General features: G+C 61.8%; 1 protein-coding gene across 1 annotated transcript in view; it reads right to left on the bottom strand.

Annotated features, from left to right (window-relative positions):
- The window catches only part of ADGRA1 (adhesion G protein-coupled receptor A1), a 32,892-nt gene extending 23,558 nt beyond the window's left edge, over window positions 1-9,334 (bottom strand). Inside the window, exons 1-3 of the mRNA XM_040486867.1 lie at window positions 8,738-9,334; window positions 7,917-8,118; window positions 657-784 (exon numbers count right to left, since the gene is read on the bottom strand). Coding sequence (XP_040342801.1) covers window positions 657-784; window positions 7,917-8,118; window positions 8,738-8,937 — 530 coding nt within the window. The 5' untranslated portion in view covers window positions 8,938-9,334. The remainder of the gene's footprint in view (window positions 1-656; window positions 785-7,916; window positions 8,119-8,737) is intronic.
- Between the last annotated feature and the right edge of the window lie 6,329 nt (window positions 9,335-15,663).

The following is a 15,663-nucleotide window of genomic DNA, read 5'->3' as shown; positions in this document are numbered from 1 at the left end:
ATGATCATGGCCTCGGACATGCCCAACCCTCTCCCCATGATCATGGCTTTGGATATGCCCAACACTCTCCCCATGACTGTGGCCTTGGACACACTCAAGCCTCTTCTCATCACTGGTTATGCCCACAGTCTAGGCTTTGCTCATGACTTTGATTATGGGCTTGATCCTGACCATGGCAGAGACCCCTCCTCACATTTCACAGTGCATCTTCAAGTGATGCAGACACCCCCAGGTCATTTCCCCTCACAGGCAGAGGTGGCCAGGAAACCAGCTCAGAAGAAAGACAACTAGACACCCCCCTGCCCCGCCCCAGATTAAAAGGCACAACGCAAAGGTGTGTGAGGGTTCCGCGAGCTATGCTAACTTCCCAAGGCTGTGGGCTCTTGGAGCACCTGAACTGACCCTGGGCCATTGGAGGAAGTACCTATTTCACCCCTTTTGATAAGAACATAGGTGGCCCTGGGGGAGGCCTGGAGTGGAAGGGCATGGCTGTCCTTGAAAACTCAGCGGAGGATTTGGCCATGCCTGCCATGTAGGCAGGTGGTCGGTGAAGTACCTTCCAGGGACTTCTCACTACGTGGGGTGGGGAGGGTCTCGTTTTAGGCTTTGCATTTGAAGGTGGAAGCATGCAGTCTTGGTGCCGAGTGGGGCCTTACTTTTGGTGCACGACGTAAGTGATGACAGAGGCGAGGAGACAGAGCAGCATGACGGCGGTGCAGGCATACACCACGGGGTGCAGGAACTCCCCTGGGTCCTGGGGCAGGGAGAGCACGGTTTTCAAATCCTGGATAGAGCACAGAGCAGAACGAGTGGGCAACGTGGCGAGGAACTGTGCACCTGGCGGAGCCACCTGGCTCCCCCCAGGTCTGGCCTCTCCCCTGAAAGCGGTCGGAGGTGGCTCCTGAGTGGAGCGGAGGTTTGTGACGGGCACCACGCTTTCTCGGAGCGCGGCTGTCTCCCCAAACCTGCCCGCGCGAGGGTCTGGATGGAGCCGTGCAGATGTCCCGCCTCACGCGCATCAAGATTCTGCTTCACGAGATCCCCCAGGAGAATTTTGTGTCAAGCGAGTCCCTGGAGCTGACTCAGGTCGGTGGAGGAAAAGCAGTTGCCGTGATGGGTCGGCAGGGCCCCGAGGCCCTCAGGAGAGCACCCGCTTGGCACGAGATTTACGCGCCGGGACCACGTTCCCAAAACTCCAGCAATAGGAAAAACGACCCCAAAGCGCATGGTCACGTGGGCGGGTTTGCGCGGCCTGCGCTCCAAGCTACAAAGCCCTGGAGGGGCCCCCAGTGCACAGACCCTCGTCTGCTGTGCGGGCTCCACGGGCTGGGAGTCAGGAGCCCTGGCCTCGTGCATCTTTGCCCTCTGCCCTCTGACCCCCCGAGCAACGCTCCAGACACTTCCTGTGTTGTAACTCGCAGCGTCACAGGGAAGCCCTGCTGTGGACTGAGCCAAGTCCCCGGAAGCACAGGCTGACATCCTTGTGCCCCATGTGACTAGTGGAGGCGGCTGTCACGGAGGTGACGGCCATCACAAGAGGTCATAGGGTGAGGCCTCGTTCGACAGGACCCACGTCCTTATAAGAGGGAGACTAGGACACGACCTGCCCAGAGGAAGGCCATTTGAGGACACAGCAGGAAGGCAGCCGTCTACACGGCGGGCTATTTCTCATAGCCCTGTGACATCTGATCTTGAACTTCCAGGCTCCGGGACAGAGAGAAAGACAATTCTTTATTTTAACCTGCTCTGTCTGGGATGCTGGTTGCAGATCCCCTGGCCTCCCAAGGGGTTCTGGAGATGGACCCCCACTCCTTCCCAGGGCACTGGTTACCGCCTCCCTCCCCCTCCCACTCACCGGGCACTTTAAGGCCCCTCCCCAGCCCAGGGTGCTGGTTGTGTCCCCTCTGCCCCCTTCCCCAGGTCTTGACCCCTCAGCTCATGCTCTGAACCGCGGGCTCTACCAGCATGGCCTTGGTACTTGCCAGGCTTGGGGGGCAGGTGAGGGCAGGTGAGGGCTGTGACCATGGAGGCTGCCCCGGGGAACCCTGGGGAGACAGTGCTGAGCTGCCCAACTGTGAGGACAGGCTGTGGTCAGGGTGGGGAGTCAGCAGCCGTGCCCGTGGTGGATGTGCCCACCCTGGGCCATGTCTAGATGCGTGGTCAGCGCAGCGGGAGGTGGCCGGTGCTCCTCCAGGAAGGCGCCCAGCCTGAGTCACGTGGGAAACCGAGAGAAAATCGTCCTTGCAGGGCCTTGGCCTCGCCATGGCCGGGAAGCTTCTATGTCCAAGAGCTCAACCTGCTTCATTTCCTGGGGGATAATTTCTTGTCAGTCCAGCTGAGATGAGGCCCTGGCCAGCCGGGGGACAGCCAAAGGGCCACCCTGGTGTCCAGCCATGGCCTCTGTCCCCTTATCTGCTCCTGCCAGGGACTTTTCCAAGGAGGTCTCTCTGCTGCCATGATGATAGCAGATGGGATCCTGTCACCAGGGAAAAGGTTCCAAGTGACCTGGACACGACCCAGACTCCTCCCTGTCTGGTCACTGAGGGATCTAGCTGACTACCAGAGCCGGAAGTAGCACCCCTGGCCCAGCAGATGACCCGATGTAACCGAAGGAGGGGCACTGTGTCACTCGGCAGGCCGTGGGCTGGACACTGTGGTGATCCCCTTATGGTCCTGACTGTCCTTCGGCCAGGAAGCCTGAAGGGCAGGTGTGGACGTGCACAGAACACCGAGGACTCCTGTCGGGATGACTGGGGTTTCAGCAGGACCCGTGCTGCACATGTGGCCCCAATTCCCATGAAATTTCGAGCCCAGGAGGAGAGACAGCCAAGGAGGCCGGCCTCAAGGTGACAGGGTTCCAGGGCCCTCTTGGGGAAGTGAGTGTCCTGCCTGATGCAGCTGACCAGGCCCCCACCACCCCCCCCCGACACCGAGGCTCAGCCCCGGGGGGAGGGTCTGCGGCCTGGGTTCCTGCAGGGCTACCCACCCTGGCCACTAACCCATGGCTAATGGAGGCTTCCTCCTAAGGTACACACGTCAGGCAGGCCTCGATGGCTGGGGCGGGCACCTGCTGGGCCCTCCATCCTGCAACACAGAACTTCTGTCCGTGTGAGGACAGGTTTCCGTGACGTGGGACTTAATTGCCTGTTGCTGAAAAAGGAAAAGGTGTTTTTTGTTTTTAAATTTTTAATGTTTTTATTTATTTTTGAGAGAGAGAGAGACCGAGCATGAGTGGGGGAGGGGCACAGAGCGAGGGAGACACAGTATCCGAAGCAGCTCGGGGCTGTGAGCTGTCAGCACAGACGCGGGGCTCGAACTCATGAACCGTGAGATCATGGTCTGAGCCGAAGTAGGACACCCAACTGACTCAGCCACCCAGGCCCCCCAAGAGTAAGTGTTTTATAAGAAAGGTGGAGCGGGGCCAGGGCGTCCCAGCTGAACGGGCCTGCTGGGCTCCTGTTGGTGTCCCGGTCCACTGGAAGCGCTCACACACCCAGCATCCCAAGTTCTGGAGCGCTTGCCGTGCGTGATGGTGGGAAGGGCGCGCCCTGTGGCTCCAGAGAGCCCCAAGGGTTTGACACTTGTCACAGGCGGCCAGCGCCAGCTTCCAGCCAATGGAAAAATCACTGCAAAAGTCGAGGAAAGCAAGTTTCTGTGGTCAAATCCTGATATCAGATGATCTTCTCACTGTCCATTTCTTCTGAGAGTTGGACGCTGCTGACAGGTGTGGAGCGGGCCCGGCAGGCTCTTCGCAAGTCAGGCCTGATCGCGTCCCAGAGACGTGCCCGGGCCCTCGTGTGCATAATTAGTTCTTTTCACAAAGACGATGGCTTTTAACCTGGTGTCTAAAAAACACTGGCACTTCTCTTGGAGCCCCCTGGCTGCTGGGACCGGGTTCCTGTGCACATAATGTGAGCAAGCTGCTGGCGGAGCCCAACCCAAGCATGTTTTCTCACCAGTGTGCTCGGCACGCCTCGGGCTGAGGCCTGGGGTGGGCCCACACCTCCGGGGACTCGCAGTCCCTTCGTGCCCTGTCTTGGGGCTCCGTCACCACTCCCCCAGAGACCCCCGCCTTCCTGCCGTGTTCGCAGCCCTGACTCTTGGTTGGAGGTGGGGGCAGGGACGGCGGGAGAGGAAGGCAAAGTCTGCAGCGACGCCTGGTGCCCCGCGTCCCCGCCCTGCATGTGTGCCCAGGGTTGGAGAAGTGCGTCCGGTGGCCAGGACCCTCATCACAGAGCTTACGTTCGAGCGCATCCTACCCGCCAAGTCTTATCCACACACACTTCATGCTGAGCCAGGGGAAATGAGACCACCGCTCCCGCCACAGGCAAACGCGTCGGGAGGTCAGTTCGAGACACAGCGTGTCCCGATTGCGGCGCCCGGGCCAGCTCACGCACGGCCGAGGTCACCCTGCTTCAGGGATGCGTCGCCATCCGAGGGCCTGGCTTTGAGCGAGGCAGCAAGGGAGGCTTCTGATCCCAGAAGAGCTGTGCCAAGTGAGTTGTAGCGGAAACAGAGCCTCACTTCCTTTCGGCTTCTACTTTCTTCCTGCAAGTTAGTGACCAAGGCTGCCTTCTACATTTTTAGAGATGACGCTTAAAAGTCAAAGCAGGGAAGGCAAAAGGGAGACACTATTTTATATTTTAGGGTTCACACATGCACAGGTTCCTCCCGGAGGGCCCGCGCTGCAAGTGTCCCACGGACAAAATCCTCGTGGTGTGCGGGGCTGACTCCCCGGGACACGTCCCTCCGGGGCCCTTCAGACCAGAACAGACCTCACGCCCGAGAGGCTGGGCTCAGTCCAGACAGCCGCTCCCACCGCTGTGGCCCCCAGCCCGCTGTCCCTGCTCACTGCTCTGCCTTTCCAAGCTGCGTGGCCATGTCTCTCCTTCTGGGAAACCGAGGCTCCATCGTCCCACGGGCTGGCCTGTGTCCTCCGTGGAGCCTGGAGGCGCAGAGCCCTGGTCTGGGGTTTGCGGGCATTTCCCCTGGTCCTGAGGCTTACCCTCCTTTTATGCTTTATCATTATTGTAGTTGGGTGTGTCTTTTGGTATGTTTTGCAAATAAATCACCTAGATGTTAAGAGAGACAGGAAGGAAGGAGGAGGGAGGTCTTAAGTCAGGGGCCAGCTGCGGGGCGCAGGGAAGGGGCTCTTCTCCCCAGGAGGCGCAGACCCTCCTCGCCGTCCTCTCTGCCTCTGCTCTGTACCGACCGAGACTGATCTCGCTGTTAGCCCCCAACGCCCCTTGTCTGAGTTTTTAATGATCACTGTATCTTATTGGTCCGTCCATGGCAGCGTCCCGGAGGGACGCAGAGGCAAAAGGTAAGTAATTTATTCCTCTGGAGCACAAATTATCCTCACTGGACGTCACATTTGTACAGCTGGTGGGTGTTTCTGTCACACTTTCCCCGTGTGGGCAATATAGCACAGGGACTGCGCCGGTCCCTGCCCCTCAGGCCTCTACGTCCATGGTCTTTTCAGGGGTTTTAATTCCATTGTTGCTTTTTCAAATGTTGGGGTGCTGATGTGCAGAAAAGGGGTGTCCTGTGTCTTTGGGACTCCTCTGCTCCAAGCAGAGCTGGGGGCAGGCCTGGCTTCTCACCCTGTCCTGGCTTCCAGCCCCTGCTGGACGTGACAAAGGATAGTCTGATGACATTGCGGTCAGCCCTGAATTCAGGGCGAGTGCGAGCTCCGTGGGGTCCTTGGCAGCCGCTGGCACCTGCTGGGTCTGGGTCATACCAAAGTGAAGCCACTGAAGGGGGGGTCTCTGCCTCTTGGGCTCAACATTAGTGAGCGGATGGACCTGTCCTCTGAAGTCCCCTTGATGTCCCAGTGATCAGAGGAGTCCCCACGACGCCTTGTCAGCCACGGGGGGTGTGGCCGGGAAGGCAGAGCTTGTGCAAAATGAACGTGGCCTCCCTCACAGCGACCACGCCGCTCCTCGGGTGAACCACGAGACCTACGCTGTGAAAGGAAACAGGAAGAAAGCGCACAACTTCGGACAACCTCTTACTCCCTTCCAAGATGCCACCGAGCTTTGGGGAGGAAACTGTGCGGATCACAGAAGGCCACGAGGTGCAAAGCAATGCCTGTCTGGCAGCTGCTCGGACCTGAATACCAACAGGGCCACTGTCCACACCTGCCCCGTTTGCTAACAGCCATGCTGGTGGCCTGTGTCCTGCAGGCCCCACAGGGGAGCGTCCGGGCTGCCTGTGCCTTCACGGTCCCACCGGCACACTGACAGCAGACGGGGCGCCTGTCCAGGAGGGAGGACAGAGCCTCAGTGTAACGCAGGCGTCAGCGTGGCCCCCGAAGCGCTTCCGCAAGACCGTGCGTCTTAACGCTCAGGAGCCAGAAAGCGGGTGGCTGGCCTCGGTGTCAGGGAAGCGGACCGCCAGCCCCGGCACATGTCTGGCTGGTGGTGTGAGTGCAGCAGTGTGGGCGGGCAGGGGCGGGCCACCCTGCTGGCCACAGCCTCTGGTCTTCCTTGTGCCCTGGGCCCCTGGGGTGAAGCCACGCAGGTGTCCACACTACAGTCTCAGGGACACACGCAGGGAAGCATTTGCAGCAGAGCGGCCCCCACGCTGGGCTGGGCTCTCCATTTCTTCTGGAGACTCTCCAGTGTAAACGTTATTTGTTAAGAATCAAAGCCCAACGAACTGCGGAGATCCTAAACCCTCCGGGCAAGTGTAACCCGCCAGTTTTCACTGTCCTGGGCTGGCCAGTGTCCAGCGTCTGGGACCAGAACACAGTCACTGGGGACTGAAGGCAGAGTATAGACGGGACGCAGAGTGGACATGGGGAGGGTCACACAGCGGTGCTCGGAGAGGCCAGGGAAGCTGCTGCAGGGTCCCCCCCCCCCCCGCCCCCCCAGCCTCTTGCAACACCTCTGAGCTCACCCTTTGTCTGCAAATGACAGGTTCCATTTGCAAATAAGGCTCTAACCTAAGGGTGAAAAGCTGGAAAAATGCCAAGGGGGGGGGGCAGCCCTGTTTGGCAAGGCACCCTGGGTCCCCTAAAAAGCTGGGGCCCCGGCCAGGCCGGCAGCCTCCCCAGGAGTGGTGAGCCTGGACGCACAACCTCTAGGCTGCTTGTCACCCTCCCGGCCGGCGAGGCTTGGAGCAGTGGCATGCACAATGCTGAGTCTTGGCCACAAGCCCGACCTTGTTTGGGCGTCTCGAGTAGAACAGGAAGGAAACGAACAAGTGACTCAGACAGACCCCCCACCCCCCCCCATGAAGCAGACAATCGGTGTGCTTTTGAGTCATTGCTGGCGTCCGAGCCACGGCTGCTGCCGGCCACGTGTCCTGTGGCTATCGGCATTCCCTGCACGCGCTGGGCCCTCCACCACCGTCCTTCACAAACACACACAACGCATTATTTACCCGGCCACCAGCCTTCCCGGAACGCAAGCCGGCAGCGACCATATCCAGGCTGCACGAGCCTCCGGGACGAGTCCCCTCATGGCCCTGCCCACAGCAGCCGTGCCCCCTTTTCTGGTGACAGAGGCGTCCTGCCCCCGTCTGCTCTACGTGCTTCTGAAGCCCACCCACGTTTCCCTGCCGTGCAGCCCACTTTCTGATGGGAAGGGGCTGGCGGAGCTGCCCTGGGAGCACTGCACACGACGGCCTCGGACAGGAGGGGCAGTGACCCCGGCCAGGGGCCAGGGAAGGCCTCCCCGGTCCTGCACCCGAGCCCTGGGGGAGGGACCCAGGGCCGTATCTCCTCCCATGATTAAATGGCTCCACATTGCAGCATGCCTGCCACTAATTAGTATGATCGACGCCGAGCAAGCCCACAGCAGAGCAGCCGGCGGGCAGCCCTGGACACCGGGGCCCGATGCTGCTAACTGGCCACGTGGTAACTCCACGGACAGGGGTGGCCGGGCCCCGCTGCCCGGGGGGCGCGTACTCACCATGAGCCCTGAGAAGCTCCTGCAGCCAGAGTGCAGACGGAGCGGGGTCGCCGCTGAGCTGATTATGTGGCACCCTCCTCCCCGCCGGCCTCCATGGCCGTCCCGAAGGTCAAGGTCCCACACAGTGGCTGTGGGGTCCAGCCCGGGGCCAGGGGCCTCAGGGCGACGGTGGGGCGGGTGAGGGTCACGAGGTTGTCCCCATCTGTGAAGACAGGGCACGGTTAGGGCAGGGTGGAGGGTCCCTGGGGCCTCAGCCAGGCGTCGCGCCCCCCCCCCCCCCCCCATGGCCATCCCACCCGGCCAGCCGGTCGGAGCGTCGGGCCGGGGGCTGCATTGCCAGGGGCATGCGGGGGGCCTGCCGTGTCTGCCGGGCTCTGGTGGGGGGCTCAGGAGCCGCAGGGACCTCGGGCAGCCCTCCCGGAGCACTGCCTTCCCCACGTTGGGAGCCGGCCTCGGCTCGCCGCCCAGCACACGCAGCTCGGCCCCGAAACATGTCTGTCAGCTTAAGTCAGGGAACTGAAGAAGCCTCGACTCGCCGTCCCCACGATCGGCCAGCCCCGGGCCGGCAGACACAGGGGCCGGCGTCGCCCCCCAGACGCGCCATCTCGGTGGTGGCTCCGCGCCTTCCGCGGAACCCAAAGTTATACAGCATCTGCATCCGGAACAGCAGGAACCGCCCCAGCCCGCTCGGCGCTGATGCCCGAGCAACGGCTGGGGGAGTGGACGCCGTGGCCGGAGGGTTCCGACCCTGCCCGCCGCGCTGCCTCCCTGCCCGGGCCCACCCGCCACGCAGCCCCGGGAAACGCAGCCCAACTTCTCACCTATTCAGGCAGAGGCAGCAGGAGCCCCGGCGCTGCGCTGCGCGGTGCCGACGGGCTGTGGCGAGTTCTCTGTGCCGGGGAGCAGTTTTCCATTCCGAGCTAGCAAGTGGAGTTATCAACAGATTGCAAGACTGCAGCCCGGCCACGGCGCCACGGGCACTGCACCGAGAGAGTGAGTCAGAGCCAGGACCCGCAGACATTCAATGCAATTCTCCGCGGGTGGCTTCCAGAGCTCCGCGTGGGGACCGCCAGCCGCCTCTGCGCCTGCTTCGGAGGGCGGGCGACAGCCGGGCACGGGGACCGGGCCGGGAAGCAGGAGCCGTAACCATGGGGATGGGGGAGGCGCTGATGGCGCTGGGCGGGCTGTGGCCCGGCTCCCTGCGGCAGGGCAGAATGGTTCTTCCCAGCCCCGCCGGCCGCCCGGCACACTGCAGAGCCGATTTAAAGAGACAACCGGCCAGGTTTTGCCTCCGCTTCCAACAGAATCGGACAACTCACATTAAAGCACTTCCCTGAAAGGAGGCGGAAGGAGGACTGGATGATTTCACTTTATTTTTAAAGAAAATCCTTGTCCGTTGAAGGCTCCAGGAACAGAAATGTGAGCAAGAAACCAGAGTTCAGAGGAATTCTCATAGTCCTTGTATTAAAATATTCTCACATCCAAATTGCCTGCCGGTGTGGGTGGGCCGTGGCCTTGCACAGAGAGGCCCCCCGCCCCATCCAGGGTCCTGGCCCAGCCCCCCGTCGGGCCGGGTGCTGGGGGGTGGAGGACAGGTGAGACCCGGGGACGCGGGTGGGCTTTGCAGCCAGCACGACCCCTGTGAGGGCTTCTGGCTCTGTGCCCCCAGTAGGGTGCGGCTGGGGGGCCTGGGGACTGTGCTCGGCAGACACGTGTGAGCTCGGGGGAGGCCCACGCTCTTCCCTCCCGGCTGGAAGGTCAGGACACTGGTGCCTGCTCGGGAGAGCCCCTCCCCCCCCCCCCCCCCAATTCTGGAGGGCCTGGGCCTGGACTCTGGGGCATCACTAAGATTCACGACTTTCTCAGCTCGTGGCCCTTGCCTCTGGGGGCTGTGTTCCCCATGCTTCTCTGTGGGACGCAGTGATGAGGCCTGGGATCTGGACAAGGAATGTGAAACCCAGAGGGGTGAAGAGTGTGCGGCAATGTGGGTGTCCGCCCCCAAGCCCTGACCCGCCCCAGCTTTCCGGGATTGCTCCCCTGGGGGTGGGGGGCCCCGGCTTTTGTTCTGGACAAGTGGGGCAAGAAGGAAGGCGGGAAAGCCTGCTGTGAGCTCAGGGTTCAGCCCGGACTGCTGGGCGGCCCCATGGGGCTTGTCCACCTGTCGATCCCTCCACAAAGACCGTCCACGTTCAGGGCATGACATGAACACGGGCCAATCCCTCACCAGGGCTCCCAGCCCGGAGATGGCAGAAGGGTGGTGGGAAGGGCACAGAGGAGGGGCATTGCTGGCGGCCGCCGGCAGTCTCTTGCTCTGTGCACAGCCTTGTGCTCCGTCCCAAGAGCCTGTGATTTGCCCTGGCCTCAGAGCAGAGGTGGTAGGACCAGAACCAGGGCCTCCTGAATCCCAAAAAGGCAGCTTCTGGGAGAACTTACAGAAGAGGTTATTGGGAGGCAGAGGACCGGGCCAGCCCAGCCCTGGATGCCCCCAGCAGCCCCTCTAGTCAGGCCTCAGTGCTGCCCTCGAAGGGCACGTCCAGACCCTGCACTCTGGGGCCTGCATCCAGGGGGCCACACCCAGACTCCACACCTGGGTGCAGGTGGGGTGTCCCTCTGGAATCGCTGGGCTGCCCCACACTGAGGGCTGTCGGAGGCGCCTCATCGGAGGGCCTCTGGCTTTGTGAGGGGCACCGCTACCCCCGCCCGCCCACACCTGCCCTGCCATCGCCCCTCTGAGTGCCCGGTGCACAGCCTCAGGACTGCACACGGCAGGACATCTGTTACAGACCCAGGCCTGGGGCAGCAGGTGGGGGCGGGGCACGGCATCCCCTCACACATGCCAGAGGCCATCTGTACCCAGCACAGGGCAGCACAGCTGTGAGATGGAGAAACAGGGGCACCAGCGGTCAGACCCCCTTTGCTGTCGTTCCGTGGAGCCTGCCTGGTTGTCCCCCTGCCCCCCCGCCCCCGGAGGGTCAGGGACTGTGGGTCCAGGGCTCAGTGTGACCGGCCATCGTGGAGAGCCTCAGATCTTCTCTCTAATGAGACAACGTCCTCGGCTTGGAGAACAAGGAGGGACCCTGCTTGATATGGCTGCACGGAAGTCATGGCACCATGCTTGCTCGGGAGGGACGTGCCCCCATGTTGCTCTTGGGGCCTCAGGGGATCGGGGCCACAGAGACAGTTGTCACATACTTCTCATCGCTCCCAGCGCACCAAAGGCTCTGAGCGAAACAAGTGTTCTAGGGCTCAGGCCTTCTTACGGCGGCACCAGGCACTCGCTCCTGATACTTGCAGGGGGGCGGGGGGGCGTGTCTCAGTTCTTTCCAGGACCAGCGTCTCCGCAGGGAGCTCTTGGCTCCGCTTCCTGCAGGAAGGCCAGGGTTCTGGCACATTCTGAGTTCAGGCCTCTGTACAGAAGGGCTCACCGCAGGCGTGGGTCTGCGCTCTGTCCGCATGGGAGGCAACACTGACCTCTGGACGTCCAGCCCTGACCTCCTATCCACTGCCTGAGCTGTTCGTTCCACTGAGAGTGGTTTCCTTCGTCTGGGGAACGTTGTTTCTGACTCAGAGGTGGACGGCTGGGGCTTTCTGTGCAGGACAGCACGGCGGCCTGCTCAGGCCCCGCGTGGGACTTCCAACTAGGGGTTTGCCTAGTCAGGGAGCGTAGCCCCAGGGGGCCGAGTCCACCCTGCTGCTCGGATCGAGCTGGCTGGATGCTTCTGCCGTGCTGAACGGCCAGTGTCCAGTGTCCTGGGTCCCTACGACCAGGGCACGTGCTTGGTGGGTGGCCTTTCTCTGCACCTGCCGGCTTCCGGAACCGGCAGCCATTCAGCCATTCACGGGAGAGGAGGAAACAGTCTGAGGAGGACGGTGGGGCCGTCTCAAGACCAGCCTCACAGTGGATGGACTCAAAGGGTGACGGACGGCTGGGGGTGTCAGCACGGTGACGGAGCCAGTACAGAGGGGCTCGGGGAAACTCCGGTGCTGACTTCCCTCTGTCCGTGGGGAGCGCCAGCTCAGGTGGCTAGAATGGCTCAGGCCAGACTTGCCTCCTCTCAGAACATTTTGGGGACTTTTGCGGGTACCCGCTTTCCAGCCACCGCAAGGGTCCTGGGAACCTGAAAGCAGAAGCCCACGGTTGCTGGAGACGTGTTTCCGGGTGAGAGCGCAGCCTGGCCCTGGGGGGTGCAGGACGCGGGCTCTCGGCGCACTTAGCATCCGAGGCTCACGAAGCGGAATCAAAACCGGCTCTCCCGTTGCCGTGGCAACCAGCCCCGCCCCCTCAGGCGTCAGTTTGCATCTGTGCAGACCATTTCTCACAAAGATTTGCCTCAACAGATTCATTCTGCCCTGAAGTGGAGCCTAGTTTGAGACCCAAACAATGAAACTAACAAACTTGTCGAGCTCCCAGGAGGAGTCAGGCCGCTGCCCAAGGCCACGGGGAGGTCACACGGAGGCCACGGGGTGTTTCGTGCTAACTCCCATCTACCAGACCATTCGCAGTCTGTGGAAGTGTTTTCAGGGTTCACCTCTGGAAGGTGTCCTGCGGGGTCGGGCTCCAGGGTGGGGGCAGTCTGAGCAGGGCCCCCCCCAGGGCTCCTTGGGCCCCAGCCCCTTGCAGACTCTGGGGGGCAGGCGGTGGGGGGGGCACGCAGCAGCCCCCAGGTTGCTCTTGTGTGTTTAGTCTCGTCTCCCTCAAATCGCATTTTCTGCCCCTTCTTAGTCTTCTGACCCCAGGGGTAGGACACACAGCAGCCACATGGGCACCACCCAGGGGTGCTGTCCGTGACCAGGAACTCAGGGAGCCGCACCCACACCTCCTGGGCTCGACGGTGGCCCAGAACCTCAGCCACAGGCACGGGGCGAGTCTGCTGGGGGGAACTTCGCACGCAGCAGTGCGTTCGTAGGGTGAGAGCTGGTCACCTGGGGGTCGGGGCCGCCAGGAGGGGCGGCAGGGCACCAGCCCGGAGTTGGCTCCGTGGAGACGGGAGGGTGTGTGTCTCCTGCAGACGTGCGGCCGTCCTAACCAGGGCCTGTGTGTGGGCTTTTCCCAGTCAGACCACTGCTTCCCGCCCAGCTGGCGTCGCGGCTGCACACGGGACCAAGACAGAGGCGGGAACACCCAGGGCTCCGATGGTTTTACACCAGGACTAGTCCAGTTTCCAGACCTGAACAGTTAACCAGAAGTTAGTGCTTCCTGAAGGCTGTGGGCCGGCTGGGACGGGGGCCGGTGTCTTGGGGCCCGACACTCTCTGTGGGCCCAGGTTCCCATCTGGGGCCCCTGTGGATGGGGTGGCTCCGGGGGTCCCCTTCTACGAGGGCCGTTCCCTGCAGCCCCGTTCAGGGTGGCAGACGCAGGCGGAGCTCGGGGTCCTGCTCAGAGGATCCTGGGAGTCCTGCCCCCTCGCACGTGCCCTCCATCCAGCACCCGCATCTACTGCCGTGACTTGTCACCCCCTGGTGCCCTGTGTCTGTGAGGGTCAGGCCCAGAGCAGTCCGTGCAGCGCCCGAGGGGATGTGTCTGTGCTGTGCGGGGTGCAGCCTCTTCCTGGCGACCGGCCCGGGAGATCAGCCACCGAGGAGCCCTCGACCCAGCTCCAGCCTCTTGGCCCCGCCGTCTGACCTGCTTGGCCTGCACCGGTCCTGGGGCACGTGGCCCTGCCAGGCTGCCGGTCCAACACAGCCCGGCTCAGCCCGGCCTCGCCAGCCTCCTCCTCGCTGCTGCCTGGTGCCTCCTGCCAAGGCTTCTTGCGCTTGGGCCAAAGCAATTTTACCAGATTAGACGTGGTCAGAAGCAAGTTGTTCCGCCTGGCAGTTCTGTTAAAATAATGATTTGTCTGAAAATTAATATTCCCGAGTCACTGGTTCTCTGGTATTAGCGGTTTTGGCACACCACGAGACAGTCTTCTACTGCTTGATATCTTGAAGCATTTCTTCCTCTCCTTTTAAAATATCCTTGAGCATAAAAATAATCTTTATTTTTAATTTCCAACAGTTTGTCAGCCAGATATTCTTGCTTTAAGCTGTTGGAACAGCAGAGGTTTGGGATGATCTGGGCACCTAAGAGCGGGGCAGGATTGGAATAACACCTCACAGTGAGGCACGGAGTGTTCATACGTGTGCACGTGTGTGCAACAGTGTGCGTGTGCAGGTGCCTGTGCAGTGAGACGGCCGAGAGCACCGTGGGGCACTGGTACCGGTGCCCGAGGCCAGGCAGGGTGATGAGTGTTGGTCACCTTATTGTTTTGGATCCATATTTTCAGAAATTACCTTCTTGAGTCTATGTAGGTTCTTTTGGTAAAGAAAACCCCCAACAAAATCAGTGTAAACAATAACAAACGACATGATGTTTTTATAGTTGTAACATTTAGATTTTTTCAATTAGCTCCTTATTGTGATCATTTGGTCGGCTCCACTGTTTGCCTAGATCACAAAGCAGGATAGGAGACATAACTAAAATTAATTCTATACACACCAACCCCCCCACAAGGGATGAGTAGAAGGCAAACATTGTGGAACAAAGGCGGAAAACCACTGGAATCCTGAGGAAGAACTCATGAATATAGTGAACATTTACCCAAACACACTCCTACAGGAGGCAGGGCTTGGCGCTCTTGGATCCGTGCCCCGCGGGGTCTCTGACGACACCAACGTGCAACGGACCGCGTGCAGGACAGCGGGCACCGTGAAGACGGGAGCAAGGGTGGCCTTGCCGGAAACTCGCAGGCTTCTTGGGAACCGTGTCTGCTCGGGGACGGAACCACAGAGTCAATGCCGAGCCCCAGGTCACGCTCGTGCTCCAATGCACCTGTTGCGGCCGGGCGCCCGTGGCTCTGGCTGTGCTGCTAGGCGGCGCTGGTTTCCCCCAAACTGGGAGTCCTTTCCCAAGGGGGCTTGCCTCTCTGGCTCCCGGAAGTCTGTAAAGGCTCAGACCCTCATTGATCTCACAGTGCGTTTCACAGACAGTTATGTGACCGGTAAGCCCAGATGTTCTACGTCTTCCCGATAGAGCAGCAGGAGAAGGAAAAACTCAGGAAAACGTCGGTGAGTGGGAGATGGGTGGAGGAAGTAGAAGGCACACGCGGCCGTCCGTGGCAGGAGGACCCCACTGGCGCAGCCGAGCTGCGGTGCCGCCACCAGCCCGGCCCAGCTTGTCCCCAGCATTCCTGCCGCCCTGGACGTCCCTTTCTCTCTGTGGGGCCCAGGGGCCTCCCTCCCCTCCCCCGGCGGGGCTCATGGGCCGTGCTGGACTCTTTCCTCCTCACCCTCGCGCTGCCCCTGCCGATCAGCCTGGACCTGCTCCAGGCCCAGACCCACGGCACCTGGAGGGGCTCGAACCTCCCTCCACGCGACCTCCTCAGAGCTGCCCTGAGACCCCAAGGGCGGCCGGGCAGGCGTCCCTGCTGACCAGGCTCACGTCAGCCTTCTTCCAGGCAGGCCGCACCCTTTGCCCCGGCTCAGGGGTTCAAGCCCCTGCAGAGGGCAGGATGCCCTGGCTCCCTGGGCTTGTGGGGTGCGAAGTGCAGGGCCTGGGGCTGCGCAGCAGTCGGGAGCTGTGTCCCCCGCCTCGACCTGACCTCGAGGCGCCTGTCCTGCAGCTGGTGACCCGGGCAAGTGATGGCCAAGCACAGACCGCACCGGGTGGAGAACGGGCCGTGTAGGCCCTGGGGCCAGACCTGACCGTCTTTAGGGAGTCTGGCCAAAGCCTGCAACGCCCAGGACCCCCGTGCCCCCTGGAGCGTGAGGG

The sequence above is a fragment of the Herpailurus yagouaroundi genome, unplaced genomic scaffold, assembly GCF_014898765.1.
Source record: "Herpailurus yagouaroundi ecotype Mexico unplaced genomic scaffold, PumYag 163, whole genome shotgun sequence".
NCBI lineage: Eukaryota > Metazoa > Chordata > Mammalia > Carnivora > Felidae > Herpailurus > Herpailurus yagouaroundi.
The sequence above is the reverse complement of the archived record's forward strand: the minus strand, read 5'-3'. Positions and strand labels throughout refer to the sequence as shown.